At 33.7% G+C, this 16,236-nt stretch overlaps 1 protein-coding gene across 1 annotated transcript in view; it reads left to right on the top strand.

The window, feature by feature from the left end:
- Positions 1-3,145: 3,145 nt before the first annotated feature.
- Positions 3,146-16,236, top strand: part of PLCZ1 (phospholipase C zeta 1) — a 33,240-nt gene continuing 20,149 nt past the window's right edge. Inside the window, exons 1-4 of the mRNA XM_025995581.2 lie at positions 3,146-3,200; positions 7,319-7,520; positions 12,119-12,263; positions 15,958-16,107. Coding sequence (XP_025851366.2) covers positions 3,146-3,200; positions 7,319-7,520; positions 12,119-12,263; positions 15,958-16,107 — 552 coding nt within the window. The remainder of the gene's footprint in view (positions 3,201-7,318; positions 7,521-12,118; positions 12,264-15,957; positions 16,108-16,236) is intronic.

The raw sequence follows: 16,236 nt of genomic DNA on the forward strand, positions 1-16,236 counted from the left end.
ACCCAGAGGTGGGCTATCTAATGTGGCTTGTGGGGAGACCCAGAGGTATATTTGGGAAGATTTCTGGAAGAGGATAATTTTTTCAAGACTTAGTAAAAAAAAATTAGTAGGTTAGGAAGTGACAGAAGGGTATTTGAAACAGAAGAAACAACCTCTACAAATAGCAAGATAGTTTGATATTTATACTGTAGCTAATTTAGAGCACCAAAAGTGTGAGGTAAAAGGAAGAAAAGCAGACACCATTAATGACATCTTAAGGGACCGTGGATGCCACATGATAGAGTTTGAGTTTTGTCTTGAAGACCAAAAAGAATCCTGAGCAATTTAAGAGGTAGTTGAAGGCATCAGATTTGTATTTTACACAATTTATTTCTACTTATATATTGTCAGTATGCGTGATGGTATATTGACTTCCTGCTGCTCCTCTGAGTGATTTTGGAGTTAGTTCAAATCCTGGTCTACCATGCCTGTAGTATTGGGGACAGTTGACATAAGACTTCTGAGACCCAGTTTCCTCTTACTGGGGAGATATTGAATTAATATATCAGCCCTTTATCAGTTTTAATAGTTTAATAGTTTAATATATCAGCCCTTTATCAATTTTAATAGTTTAATAGTTTTAATAGTTTAATAGTATCAGTTTTAATAGTCCTTTAATAGTTTTTCTACTATTATGTGTCTCAGTCTTCAGATTTGAATCCTTCTTGATGATCACTTTCCTTCTTCCAGCTTCCCCTGCTGCTGATTTTGTTACCCAGGCTCCATCCTTACTGATTTCTGTTGCTTTTCCTTTTCCTCTCTCTTTCTACTAAAATTAACACTTCCCATCTTCAGTAATACAATTTTCACCTATTCTGTGTGGTGCTTATTTTTCAGTGATTTAATTCATTTTTGACTGTTAACTCCTTTCGGGTTGGATTAATTATAGCAATTATTCAGATTTGTGGCATTTTATTTGAATTTTACATCTCCAGTTCTTTCTAGTATCAGATGACCATTTTGATCTTTTGTGAAAAACAAAACAGATCATGTCAGATGGCTAAGCTTAAGCCTGCTCAATAGTAATAAAACTTTCATCACTTAGTGGATAATCGATTTTATTTTATACTGCTACTTAGTAGGACTGTAATTTTTAATTTACACAATTTTATATAACCAAATTTGCAGGAATTATAGGCATGCTTTGATTTTTATGGGCTTGTTAAAGACCTTATAACAAAATTAGTGGAATGGGGCTAAAATAAAATAAATTTAATTCTATGACATTGACTTATGTGGCCCTCAAAATCCAGAATTTAAAAATAGTAAGTTGAATCTTGTTAGTCTACCAAGATAATGGATAATATGAATTACTTTAAGATTATGCAATTTTAAGGTGCTGTTATTGCTGAATGAGCTCTGGACCTAATTTGACAAGAACAGATCCCAACTTATCTTCATCCCATTCCCACTTAAAGCTTCATCCCAGTCCCTGCTTCTTTAAGTTGCTCCATACACATGGGTTAATCTTTTGTGAACTAACTTGGTGCTCTTCATATTCGATTCCCAGCTCAAATTGTTTCTTGGATCCCTCCTATCAAACTGTCTGGTCTACCACTAAACTTTTGCTGTTGTACTCTAGGGATTCATTTTATGGGCAAAAGTGCAAAGGATGAGACACTAGGCTGGATGATGTGAGGGAAGCAGAACTCGATAAGACATGACAATATATTGATATCTAGAACTACCATTTATTGTATATCTGCAGTCCTCACAGTGACTTGATGACATAGGTGGTGTTAACTATCTCTATTTTTCAGATGAAGAATATGAACCTCAGAGTTTAATTTATATGTCCAAAGTCCCACATACTTTGGAGCTCAGAATATAATGTTTGCTCTATTTGCTTACAAATTGTCAGATTTTACCACAGTACGATGGTCCTTCAGCACATGTTTCAGCACTACAAGCTGTTTACAATGTCATGAGAGAGTTAAAATATAAATAAATAGCCTCATTTGAAATTAAAGGTCCTTATAAGGTGTACTTTTTACACTCCAAAGATTTTTATTTGTAAATGATTCTACTATCTTTTTTAACTCTCTCCAACTCTAGACGTTCCTGACTTCTCTGCTGCACACATATCACATTTTAACACATTGAGTCCTCTGACATCTCTGTTCATAATTTCACTAATAACTGTTCTTTAGTTTCTACTTATTACCCTCCAATCTGGATTGCACTTCTCTGTTCCATCCTGCAGTTCTCTTATCTCTTTCAATTGGTCATGCACAACTCGTCATTCTAAACTTTTACTTCTGCTAGTCATTTTCCTACTTAGAACCTCACAGTGTTTCTGATACTTTTAATAACTGGACACAGCCCATTGTCTTGTTTCTATTGCATGAAGGTCAAGCCTGAACTTTCCAGAAGAACTAGGTGAATCCACTCTTTCCTATCAGAACCTATCTTGTTTGTCCCTGCCCCCAATTCTTCAATGATTATGTACATCCCACTTCCTTAAGATGCTACATAACTACTGCAGTTACTGTAGTACTACTACCACTCCTGCAGCTTCTGTAGCTTACGGTGATCTTGAATGTCTCTGATTTACTCTGATGTTTATGCATATCAAGGAGCATGGGATTACATATCATCTAGGAGGGTTTTAAGAAGATACTGAAGGAGAGTGGAAGAGAAAAAATGAAACATGATTGAAAGACAACCTAGAATCCTTATCCTCTTCCACACCTTTTTCTGTTCCTACAGAGGCCACTGGGTTTTAAGTGGTGATTTTCCACTTATCCTTTTCCAACTTTGGCATCTTTAATGCAATTTTAAATATTTTATTTGAGATAAGAATCTAATGTGAGATTAACTTTATTTCAAGTATTAGTTGTTATGTTTATTATACAAATGCTCTAACCTAATAATTTTGTGTATTTTTTATATTCACAATGTGAGCCCACCAGTCATTTTTTTTTAGTAGGATAATGACAGGCTGAAACAAGGACGAATCACCATAGAAGAATTTAGATCAATTTATCGAATTATTGCACACAGAGAAGAAATTGTTGAGATTTTCAACACATATTCTGGAAACCAGAAATTTCTTTTTGAAAAAAACCTCCTCGAATTTTTGAAACAAGAACAGTATGCCCTTGACATGAGAAAAAATATTGCTTTTGAGATCATTCAAAAATATGAGCCTATTGAAGAAGGTATGCTTACATTTCAAAGTTTTCTCAAATATCTAAATACAAAGTATTTTTTTATGAATTACAGTTATTAAATTCAAATTTTTGGATAGGTCAAATTTCTTTTAGATAATGTAAAATATTGGCAGTTTTATTTCTATATTTTATAGACTTTATGTATACCTTTCAGAAAACTGCACTAAATAAACAATTACATTCTTTCCTACTTCATTGTCCAGTTTCCTTTCCTTTCCTTTTCTTTTCTTTTTTTTTTTTTTACTGCTTTTGTGTATCTCTTAAGTGTTCAGAGAGGAGCTTAGGCATGCAAAGCAAGATGAGCTTCTGTTACATGCACTGTAATGAAAGAAAGTGTCTTCATTTTCATTAATAAGTTAAAAACCAAGTAATACTCTTCTACTTTTATACATTATACTATTGAAAATATATAGAAGTATTACATTAGCTAAGTGAAAACTATTCTAGGAAAAAATAAAATATTACAAAATCACTACCTTCTTCATTGTACACATAATAGTCTATAACATTCCATAAACATTGAACATTATTTGCTTTTACTTATTTTTGAATATAGTCATCTTGTTCATTTGTTTTACTTTTTTAAGATTTTTTTTTACTTTTTTGAGAGAGAAAGAGAGAGGGAGAGAGCAGGACATGGGGCAGGGGCAGAGAGAGAGGGAGAAGTAGATTCCTTGCTGAGCAGGGAGCCTGACATGGGGCTCAATTCCAAGGACCCCAAGGTCACATCCTGAGCCCAGGGCAGAAGCTTAACCAACTGAGCCATCCAAGTGCCCCTAGTCATCTGGTTTACATTAAATGACAATTTAAGCAAATGATATGTCATATAATTTTTGATCTTTGTCTCACTTTTTAATGGTCAAAACATTTTGCATTTTTTCACTTATTCTTAACTTTAAATGAAATCATAAAGACATTATATAATAAAATATTCACATAATTATGGAAAAGTACCACTAAAGCAATGTTTAGCTCTGCACTAATTAATACAATAGCTCAAAATATTTATTTAACAAGGGCAGTATAAAAGTTCAAGTTATGCCTTTGAAATTTGGTTTATGTACCAATGTTTAATATATGATAATATGGGTTTTAACAAAATCAAACATTTCTTCATTGAGTCATATATTCATAATTGATTCAAATATTTATTTGGGGCAACCAGGTTTGCTTCTGGGGGCTGGGGATACAGTGAAGAATAAGGCAAACTAGATTTTATATTAACGATGGGGGTTTGAGGGAAATTGACAATAAATACATGTATAAAAGGATGATTCCACAGAATGCTGTGTACTCTGAGTGTTAGAGAATAAACAACCCAGGAAGACTAGCTCTGGTTGGGAGTTTAGAGTGGTCCACTCTGAGGATGTGACCTTTGAGCTGAGACCAAAATGATGAAAAAGAACTAGTCATGTGACAAAGTGTTAGAAGTTTCTGAAGTCAAGAGAAGTATTGGACTTGAGTTAGAGAATTCAAAGAATAAGAGGAGGACATGGTTAGAACTCAGAAAATGAGGGCAAGAGGAATTTGGGAGATAGGCAAGGATCAAGTCACGCCTGTCTTGCAGGTCATAATTAGGATTTGGGCTCCATGACACGTTCGGTGTCATGAAAAGATTTTGGAGAGTTGTCATGGTAAGACTGAATGCAGTACTAGTAAGAGTTTGGTGTGACCACTATTAAAATTTTTGCAGGTTTGCAACCAGAGAAAGAGCTTGCATCAGCATGTTAAACAACTACATCATTAAACATGCCTGATGAGTTCAGCTGACTACTTCTTTTTTTTTAATAGCAAAAACTTTCTCTAAAGAAGTGGTGAACTGATTTATGTTCTGGATCAACTTTTTTATGTCATTGCAAACTTGAAACAACTAGTCTACAGATGAGCTCTTTGAGTAGCACAGATGCAGTGAATATTAAAAAAAATTACTTTGGCACCATTAACTGCAGGTGGTAAATCAAAAAACACAAAAGGATAATGGCATGGTGGCATTGACATTTTGGAATTGTGTTTGCATTTTAACTATGATACTACAACTGTTCATCCATTTCATCATTTGAGCCTCCCTCAGCCTCAGATACTTTCACACACAGCCAAGACCTTGTGTTTCATTTACATGCTTATTGATCACTTATTAAGTCCAATTAGAATTACAATTAGATAGTCCCAAATGCCAGGGGCTCCTCAATCTCATCCCACTTTGGTACACGATGTGTACCAAATGAGGTTTTTAAATATTCATGAAATTAACTCTCATGTCAATCTGGTAGCTTTTAAGGGCACAAAATTAGTTTGTTTTCTATTCCATTATCAAAGATTTTAACTTAATTATTCAACAATTCAAAAGGGCTATAAACCAGTCACTTCCCTAAAAAAAGAATAAAATCATGCAAATCTTTACTATTACAATATATGATGCATTTACCCCATATGCTCTCATGCTCCTAAATTTGCATGTCTTTGAAACTGAGTTTGCATGCCTATAAACATTTTATATATTCTCTTCTAGCTTTCATTTTTTAAGCCAGAATTGTAATAGCATTTTGAATGCTGATTTTTTAACTTTTATAAAGTCATAAACATTTTCCTTTGTCACTATATATTTTTTTCTGATACATTATTTTAAATTACTTGGTACTGTATCATATTTTGAGATTTAATTTGTTTTCTTCCCTCATTTATTTTGCTTTTATAAATAATGCTAATGTAAGCATTCTTACACATCAATCTTTGTCTGAGTCTCTATTTCTGCAATGTCAATTCCCAGAAACAAAATCCTTTGCCAAGGATCACTTTCTAGTTTATTTTATTTTATTTTATTTTTTTAAGCTTTTATTTATTTTTTCATGACACACACACACACACACACACACACACACACAGATAGGGAGAGAGAGAGAGAGAGAGGCAGAGACACAGGCAGAGGGAGAAGCAGGCTCCATACAGCAAGCCTGAGTAGGACTCGATCCTAGGTCTCCAGGATCACACCCTGGGCCAAAGGTGGTGCTAAACTGCTGAGCCACCAGGTCTGCCCTCACTTTCTAGTTTAAAGGGAATAGTCACATCAGCTGTTATTTTGAGACAAATTGAATTATGAACAACAAAATAATAACAAATAGCATTTATAGAGCTAATTTATTTAACTAATATATTGGGATAAGTGCTACGATTACCATCATTCTAAAGATACGGAGAAGTTAACTAACATGCCTGATGTATAACAAGTAAACAGATTTAACAAAAACTGTCTGATTCTGCAGCCAGTGTTCTGCCGTAATAGGTAATTTTGATAATCTTATGCCAAAAGCATAGAAGTTCAGAGATACTTTACCAAAGATGCTAATATGCAAAAGATCCAGAAATTCCAGGCATAGGCATGTACCCAGCATAAATGTGTACATATTTGCACCAAAAATCATGTACTGGTTAATTATAGCAGCATTCTTTGTAAGTGCCTCAAGTTGGAAATTATCTAACTGCTCAAGAACAGAACTGATAAATAATTATGGTGTACTCACACAATGGAATGCTATACAAAAATGAGAATAAACATCTAACTATATGCAACTATAAGAATAAATCATAGAAACAACGTTGAACAAAATAAATCAGCCACAAAAAGTGCCTACTGTATGAATTCATTCCTAGAAAGCATAAAAAAAAAAAAAACCGAGAAAACTAATCTAGGTGATTAAAAGCCGGACCACTGAATCCACTTGAGTTAGTGGAGAACGAAAAGTTAGCAGAAGGCAGGCTTCTGGGGTGCTGCAATGCTCTGTTCTTTGAGCTGGGTGCTGCTTATCTGGAGGTTTAGTTTATGGAAATTCATTGACCTATGATACATATATTTCTTTATATGTATTTTTAAAACATTTAAAAATCAGAGATTAATTAAATAATATACTCTCTTAGAATGTTGATATAGAAGGACTTAGAGGTACTCATCAGAAAAATTTCATTTCCACAGAAAAATTAGAAATAGTATCAATATTAATTCTAAATGAGTATTTTAGAAACGTCCTCTACTACTGAATAAGTATTAAAGTGAAATGTAATTTTTATATAGTTAATGATATTTCTGCATCCTTTTAACTTACATTTTATAGTTAAGAAAGCACACCAGATGTCATTTGAAGGTTTTACAAGATATATGGGTTCACCTGAATGTCTAGTATTTAAAACTGATTGCACAGAAGTTTATCAAGATATGAATCATCCATTAAATGATTATTTTATTTCAAGTTCACATAATACATACTTGATATCTGACCAGTTACTGGGACCAAGTGACATTTGGGGATATGTAAGGTATTTATTTTTATATTTATATTCATTACATTTTACAACATTTGAAAGTTCCAATAAGTGGTAATTCCGAGTAAAAGCAAACTGCACATTGTGTAAAAACATAGAAAAAGAAATTTTGATTTATGAATATCTTGGAGAGGTAACCTTTGGATGGCTATATAATTATTCTATATTTTAATATCATACATTTTCCTTCTAATTCTTCCTGTTGACCTCCTTTCCTTGGTTATTGGTTATCCCTTCTGAGGTTTCCTAAATAATTTGGATACCTTTTATAGGAAACCATATGAAGAATTTTCTCATCCCCAAAACATTTTAGATTTTAAAAAATATGGTTAAAATTAATTCCCAGTCATCAAGACACCATGCTATAAGTAAATGCAACACATAAGTAGATAAATTATATGCTTTGGCATTTATAGATTAGATAGATAGATAGATAGATAAAGACTTATATGTCAAATAATTTACATAAATTAACTAATCTATGCTACATCTCTAATTTTGCATTCTACAATGTATCACACTGTCAATATCAGGCTTCATCTTAGGTAGTCAGCTGAAAATACATTGGTGAACAAGATTTTCAGAGCGCATATGTTCATGAGAATAGACATAATAAGCAGGTAAACAGATTGATATGTTTTTTTAAAAGATTTTATTTATTTATTCATGAGAGACACAGAGAAAGAGGCAAAGACATAGGCAGAGGGAGAAGGGAGCCTGATGTGGGACTCGATCCCCAGACTGGGATCACACCCTGAGCCAAAGGCAGATGCCCAACCACTGAGCCACCCAGGCATCCCTAGATTGATATTTTCAAGGACAGATGAGTCCTTGAAATAATTTCTACTCATACTTAATTACTTATGAGTACTATGAGTCCACATAGAGAAGGTAAGCTAGGGTAACATGAGAGAAAGTAACTATGGAATGGAGGGTGTTCCTTTAGTTAAAGGGTCAGGAAAGACTTCTCAAGAGGTGACATAGTTTGGTCTGAGTGATGATAAAGAGGAAGCCTCAGAAATATTTGGGCATGCTAAGCAGAAGAAATAATAAATGCTTAGGCATGTTCAAATGAGAGAAAGCAAGTGTGGCTAGAAACAAGAGAATGGAGGATGAAGTCAGGTGAGTTTAAGGAAGTAGATAGGGTCAGTTTATGAGGGTTTCACAGGCCATGGGAAGAAGACTGGATTTTATTTCAGTTGCAGTGGGAAGCCATTGGAAAGATTTTCCATAAAATAATGTCATAATTCAATCTACTTTTTACTGTACAGGAAGGATTGATGCTTAGGTAGAAGATGATTGGAGAAGATATTGTAGCAATATGCTGATGATAGTTATGTAGATGATGAATTTATGAGGTAGCTGTTGAGATCAGTGGTTGAATTTGAAATATATTAAGGAGGCAGAGCCAAGAAGACTTACCAGGTGGTCTGAAGGGAGGTACAAGGGAAAGAGAGAACTATCAAGATTTTTGGCCTGATAACTTAGCATATGATGATCCTATTGACAGAGATAGTGAAGTCTGAGAAGACCAGTGTAGGGTGTGAGGCAAAAGCAAGAGTGTAGTAATTCCCACATTCTGTTGAGTTACCATATCATTGTCAAAGGGCTAGGTCAGACAGTCAGTTAAGTATAACTGCCTGGGACTTAGGAGAAATATCTAGACTGGACAAACAGAATTGGAAGTCATCAATATATAAATAATACTCAAAGCTATGTGGTTGGTTGGTGTTAATTAAGGAAATCATGGGTGTAAAAGATAGCTCTATGAAAATATCAGATTTACAAATAAACATGGCTTCTCCAATATAAAATCTTACATAGGGATCCCTGGGTGGCACAGCGGTTTAGCGCCTGCCTTCGGCCCAGGACGTGATCCTGGAGAACAGGGATCGAATCCCACATCGGGCTCCCGGTGCATGGAGCCTGCTTCTCCCTCTGCCTATGTCTCTGCTTCTCTCTCTCTCTCTCTGTGTGACTATCATAAATAAATAAAAATTAAAAATAAAATAAAATAAAATAAAATCTTACATAAACACATAAATCCATGAGCTCAGAAATATTCTAATTAGAATCCATAAGGATAACCCAATTTATAGCTACACTTTCATTATAGAAATTTCTACTCATACTTAATTACTTATATATTTTTTAAAAAAGAGAAAATACGCATTTTCATAAAGTTGATTTAACAATGCAGAAAATTTACTTTTGAATGAAGAAAATGTTCCACCCAAGTAAACATTTAAATTTTAACTTAATTGAATTGTACTTAAATTTAATTGTATTTCTTCCACCCACTTGTGGAAGATACCCTTTTATAATGCAAATTTTTCAAAATTTCTCTATGCGTGAGAGGTGGTATAATGTAGTGTTGATTGATTAATGCTAAGTTTCTGGTGCTGATCTTTCCTGTCTTTCCCTTCTTTATAAATTATGTGACAGTTACAACCTCTTTGAATCTCAGCTTCCTCATCTCTAATATTAACTACCTTAGAGTATTAAATATTTTAATCCAAGAAAGGCCCTTAAACTTATGTAAGTGGAACAGATTTTTTTTTTTTAATGTGACAGAAATTTCTACTATTCATTTTCAAAAGGGGAATTAGTGTGAAATAGTAGAACGTGGCTTCCCTAACACCACTGGGGGAGACACAACTTTCTTTTATGTGCCTCTGAATTAAGGAGTTGGCCTGACACAGTGAAATCCACTCAAATCATTTTTGCTGGGGACCAAACCATGTAGTTGAAATAGGCAATTTGGTAAAGGTTGGCTTGATCTAAGGATAAAATCAAAACTATCTAGAGAAGTAGCAGGAACCAGTATTAGTTAGGTTGACCTTCATGGAAAGTTTTCTTTCACAAGTCAATAGTTTTTTTGTTTTCCCAGAAAAGCGTTCAAGATTAGTCTCTGCTAACAGCACAGAGGACTGATATTCTGTATAAGAAACGGCAAGACAATTTACTTAGACAATCAACTAAGAGAAAGTAACGCATTTTTTAATGGCAATTAATAAAGTTTACACATAGATATTGCTTCTCCAATTTAAAATCTAAATACATAAATAAATCCACAGATGAGAAATACATTTATTTTGAATTCTACAAATATAACCCAGTTTAGGACTTGTACATAAATTAGATAGTCAGCTTATTCACCCTTGGAAAAATTGATGGGAAAGCAAAATTTTCTTAGAAGAGCATGCTAGGTCATTTCTCCAATACAAGGACAAACAGACTAAAAAAAAACTCTTAAATTTTACATTTTAGTGCATCACTATATACCCAAATAAAGTCATGTGCATTTAAAAGAGGAAAACAAAAATGGTCTTAAAAAAACAAACCTCAGAGAAACTAAATATATATATATATATTTATATTTTGCATTGTTTTGGTGAAGCATCCAAAATAGATGAAATTTTCTTCTTCCCTAATACTCTACCTCCTGGGGTTCCCTCCCCTTTCATTCATATTATTCCCAAAGGAGCATTAGGTCTCCTTGTTTTCAGAATTCAGCACCTGGATTTTGGGATTATAATTGTTTTATCTTTTCTCAGTTAATACCCCTATCTAAATATTGCTTGAGTCATCTTAGAAAGTTGACTAAATTTGATCCCCCAAGAAGTATTAGATCTAAACGGTTTATTTTCTGATATGGTTTCTTTGATATTCTGTGTTTGTTTGGAAGAACTGCTGATTTTCTCTCAAGTACCTGGTGCTGGTACCATGCTCTCTTTTCCTATTATGGCTTAAGGCAGGATTTTTCAAATCTTCACATTTGATGTCAGATCATTCTTTGCCGTGCATGGTAAAATGTTTAGCAGTAACCCTGGCCTCTACCCTCTAGATGCCAGGTGCAAATCTCCTTTCTATTCCCAGTTGTGGCAAACAAAAGTGTCTCCAGACATTGCCGAACGTCCCCCAGGAGGCAAAATTGTGACTAAAAACTACGGGCCTAGAGACAGTGGGATAAGTTGATATACTTCTTGGAAAGCAAATGTTAATTTGGTTTTCTATGGGAAAAATACCTTCAAGTATGGTAGGGGGCTTCTTTGATCTATTCCCTGAAAACATGGCTGTCAATTCTAAGATCCTAATGTCTCAAGTCAGCCCTCTTTTCATTCAGTCTCTCTTCCAAGATTCTATTTCAGGAGATCACATCTGTCTGCCTTCACTTGTTTTCTTACGTCCCTATAACTCCCATTTTTTTCTAATAAAACATAATAAATGTTTATTGATAGTGAATTAAATATAACAAGCATTTTTTATGAGACTGAAATTTTAGTTCCTTCCCTTGTAGAAATTATAGCATAAGGGATAGCGAGAAATTGCAGGATTCAGAGTCCACAGCACTGCACATTGCACTATCTTGGGGATGCTGGAAATGTGGATGGCACAGATTACTTCCATGTCAAGCTGTGCTCAAAGAAAAAAGAAAAGTGTGTTCAGTTCAACACAACAACTTGTCTTCATTATGGATTTGATAATACATTTATTGCAAAATCACAAATAGTCTTTGGGATATTTTGACACTATGGCATATATTTTTAATGATCCAGAAATGACAATTTATTTTGCTTAAATTTTACTAGTGCCCTTGTGAAAGGATGCCGTTGTCTGGAAATTGACTGCTGGGATGGATCACAAAATGAACCTGTCGTATACCATGGTTATACACTCACCAGCAAGCTTCTGTTTAAAACTGTTATCCAAGCAATACACAAATATGCATTCATAGTACGTGCGTATCTTTGTTAAATTATAGTTATTTAAACACAATATAATTTACTTGCTTCAAAATCCTATAATGCTTGGCTTTAGTTTAGATCAGTGATATTTCAAATTGTGTGTTATGATATGTAGGATATAATTAAAGGTAGATTTATCAAAGTTAATCTCAAGTAGTAAGATGAATGTTTCAGGGAACTTTCTGTTTAGTTATATAACATATATAGAATGTGTGTGTGTATTTTGTTACAATGCAAAATATATTTCTTACTGTGAGTTATAGCCAAAAACGTTTAAGAATTACTGGTATATATAGTAGTAAATATTTTAGCAATATTCAACTACTTTACTTTCAAGACATAAAATAAAATATATCAAAGTGTATTATATAGATTGTTGACAGTTTTTATGACTATGATGGCAGCTAGTCATACAACAAAGAATGTTTAGAAGTTTACTTGGATTTTAAAGTTATTGTTGGATTTACTAAAGTCACAGATTCAAAGATCTAGTTCTTTTGAGAGCTTCTAAATTCAGCCTACAAATCCTAGTCTATAAATTGAAAGGATTTTACCATTAAGTTTAGAAAAATACTTGATTCTAGTTACAAATGTGACTTGTAAAGCACTTTTGGACATTTTAAATTGTTTTTGTAAAGTTAGTATGTTTGATTTCTTCAGTATTTCAATCACGGTGGCATTGAAGAGATTTAACAAAATCTCACTGAGTATTTAAACAATGTATATCTAATAAGTTAAACATACAAATTTGATAAACCTAAAGTTCTCCTAAGTAGGTCAATACATTATCTATGAATATAAACATAACTTAAAAAATAACAAATTTAAATAAGCTGCTCTATTATTTGAGAGTGTAAAATACTAAAAATGTATAAAATATACATATAAAATATGAAAAATTTCTTTTAGTATAAAACATTGATATATGGCATTGATTCTCTTAAATATCTAATTTCTGATGATTTCTAAATTTATATCTTGCCCTTGAACTCTATACCAACATAGATAAGGACATATTGGACATCTCCTCTTGCATATTTAACTAGTGTATTTAACTTAACATGTTTAGAACTGAGCTCAAGATACTCCTCTTCCTTGCAGGCCTGCTCTTCCCACGGTCTTCCCCATCTCAGTTATGGGTAACTCCTGTGTTCAAGCTTAAATCGTAGTCAACTTTAACTCTCCTCCCTTTGTTTATCTCCAATCCTTCAAAAAGTTCTTTAGCAAATCCTCTTGGGTCTACTTACAAAATATATGCTGAATTTAACCCCTTCTCTCCATGCTCACTGTCACTGTCCTGGGCAACTACCCTCACTTCTCACTTGGGTTTTTGCAATGGCTTCTTATTCAATGTTCCTGCTTCTCTCCTGGTTCCCCTGCAATTTCATCTCAATGTTTCAGCCAGGGTTACCTTTTGGTAAGTCAAATCATGTCATTCCCCTTCTCAAAACCTTCAGTCCCACTAAAAATACAAACTAAAATCCATGTCTAACCTGTTTTCTGTTACCTCCAACTTCTACTCATCTCTCCATTTTTCACATGGCCATTCTGGCCTCTTTACTGTTTTCAGACGCATCTCAAAGCCCTTGCCCTCCCTATTCTCTTTATCTGAAATACTCTTACCAAGTATTTGCATAGCAAATCCTTTCACATCATTCAGGATGGATAACTGAGAAAATAGAAGCAATCTTAAAATTCAAAAGCCTTGCAAGGATGGAAACCCTTAAAGCTTCTAAGACTTAAAGAGAAAGAGATGGAATGAAAAAAGGTCTTTGAAGCAACAAAGACTCAATGAGACTTCTCAGCCGAACCAGGGGACTCAGTTTTGTAGCAAAGGTTGGACTAAAAGTTGAAATTTCTACTCAAGATAATCACCATTAATTTGGGGAACAGAGCAGTAAAATAAAATAGACATGATAATTATGACTAGGAAAGAACTTTAGATATAGTGACTGGTACATGTAACCTAACTAAAAGGATGCATATAGGGAGTCTAACATTTTAAGGGAATTACATTGCCAAAAACACAACACAATACCAACATAGCAAAATAAAACACAAGCATGACTCTTAACTGAGCCTTAAGACAACCCTTGGTCAAGAAGTGAGCTGCAAAAGTTGCCTAGCATTAAGGAAAGCATGCCACTCAACACCTACTTTAGTGTGGCAGAAGATAAAAGACAAGTGGACTCCTTCCCTGAAGGTGGGGCCAAGGATCACAGAAGACCAAAAAAAAAAGAACTTTCCCTGATGAGTGTCAGGGGCTAATTGAGAAATCTGTATGCTGGCCATCACTTTGTCTAGTCTCAAAATCACTTTTTATATTTGAGAAATATTTTTACGCTGATTTCTTGATATTAGACTGAGTCTATATATATTTATATATTATATATATTAGGTTATTATAGTAGGCTGAATAAGGGCTCAGGAAGGTTCTAATTCCTGGAACCTGTAAATATTACTTTATTTGGAAAAAGAGTCTTTGCAGATGGATGAAATCAAGGACCTTGAGATGAGGAGATTATCCTGGATTAGCTGGGTGAGCCCAAATGCCATACAGAAGAGGAGACAAAATGAAGATGAGGGGTAGAGATTGGAGTGATATGGCCACAATGAATGGCCACAATGAATGGCCACAATGAATGCCACAATGAATGTTGGCAATGACCAGAAGCTGTAAGAGGCAAGGAATAGATTTCCCTTAGAGCCTGCTGCTCCCTTGATTTTAGCCAGTGAAACTGATTTCAAAGTTTGGCCCCTAGAATTATGAAAGAATAAATTTCTGTTGTTTCAAGCAACCAAGTTTGTGGTCAATTGCTTCAGCAGTCACAAGACACTAATATACTTATACATTAAAAAGGCATAATATTGTATCTCCTATTCGAAGGCTGTAATAATGCACCAGACCTTGGTTTGTTTATAAGTTGGTACATTTGTGCCCTGATAAGTATATAGGAAACAAAATAAAGAAAATAATTTTGAATGAGGCCCTAAAATGAGTGTTGTTTTTCTGTTTTGTGGCATATTTCAAATTTACTGTGGTGACAAAGGACAGAGAATATCTTTGTAAAGTCATCTTTACTTAATAGATTCTTTTTATTATTGTATCTTTATCTTTTTTTTCTAATTATAATGCCATGAGTTTTGATTATAGGATTTGGAACTAAAGAATTAGAAAATTAACATCTCCTCTATCTTATCCATGTTAAAGTTTTTCTTTCACATTGAAAAATATCTAAATAAGAATATCTGATAAGCAAATATACATGCTTAAAACATTAAAATGTAGAATTATACTCCTTGGCAACTTGTTTTTTTCCTCATAAGACTATATTATAGATAACTTTCTATAATATAGTAAGATATGTAGCTCTACTTCCTCCTTATCAGGTTTTTATCATTCCTTTAAATGGACAGAATTTACTTAAACAAATATCTACTGTTGGATGCTTCAGTTGTTTCCTATATTTCTAGTATAAATAGTAATAATCTTCCTTTTTATACAGATTTAATGCTCCCTGTTATGTCAAACTCAAAAGTACTTTCAGTTTAAAGAATACTTATTTTGCAAAAGTACAGAAACATTGAATGTAAGTTTTAAAAGAGATTAACTGCTTCTATTAATTGCATTAAAATTATTGAGGAGTTCTGATCAATAACCGTAGTAATGGTTAATTTTTTAGGCATCTGACTATCCAGTGGTGCTCTCTTTAGAAAATCACTGCTCTCCTTCCCAACAAGAAGTGATGGCAGACATTTTGCAGTCTGTTTTTGGAGATACCTTGCTTTCTGATATGCTTGATGATTTTCCAGACAAACTACCTTCACCAGAGGTAACATTTTGTCTGAGAGGCTCAGGTTAATAAAAAAAGAAAAAGCATGTCACTATTATATTGATCCATAAAACTGGGTTACAGATCAATGAAAGTGCTTAGTTTTGATTGTTTATAGAGGTGTATCTT

The sequence above is a fragment of the Vulpes vulpes genome, chromosome 8 (genome assembly GCF_048418805.1).
Source record: "Vulpes vulpes isolate BD-2025 chromosome 8, VulVul3, whole genome shotgun sequence".
NCBI lineage: Eukaryota > Metazoa > Chordata > Mammalia > Carnivora > Canidae > Vulpes > Vulpes vulpes.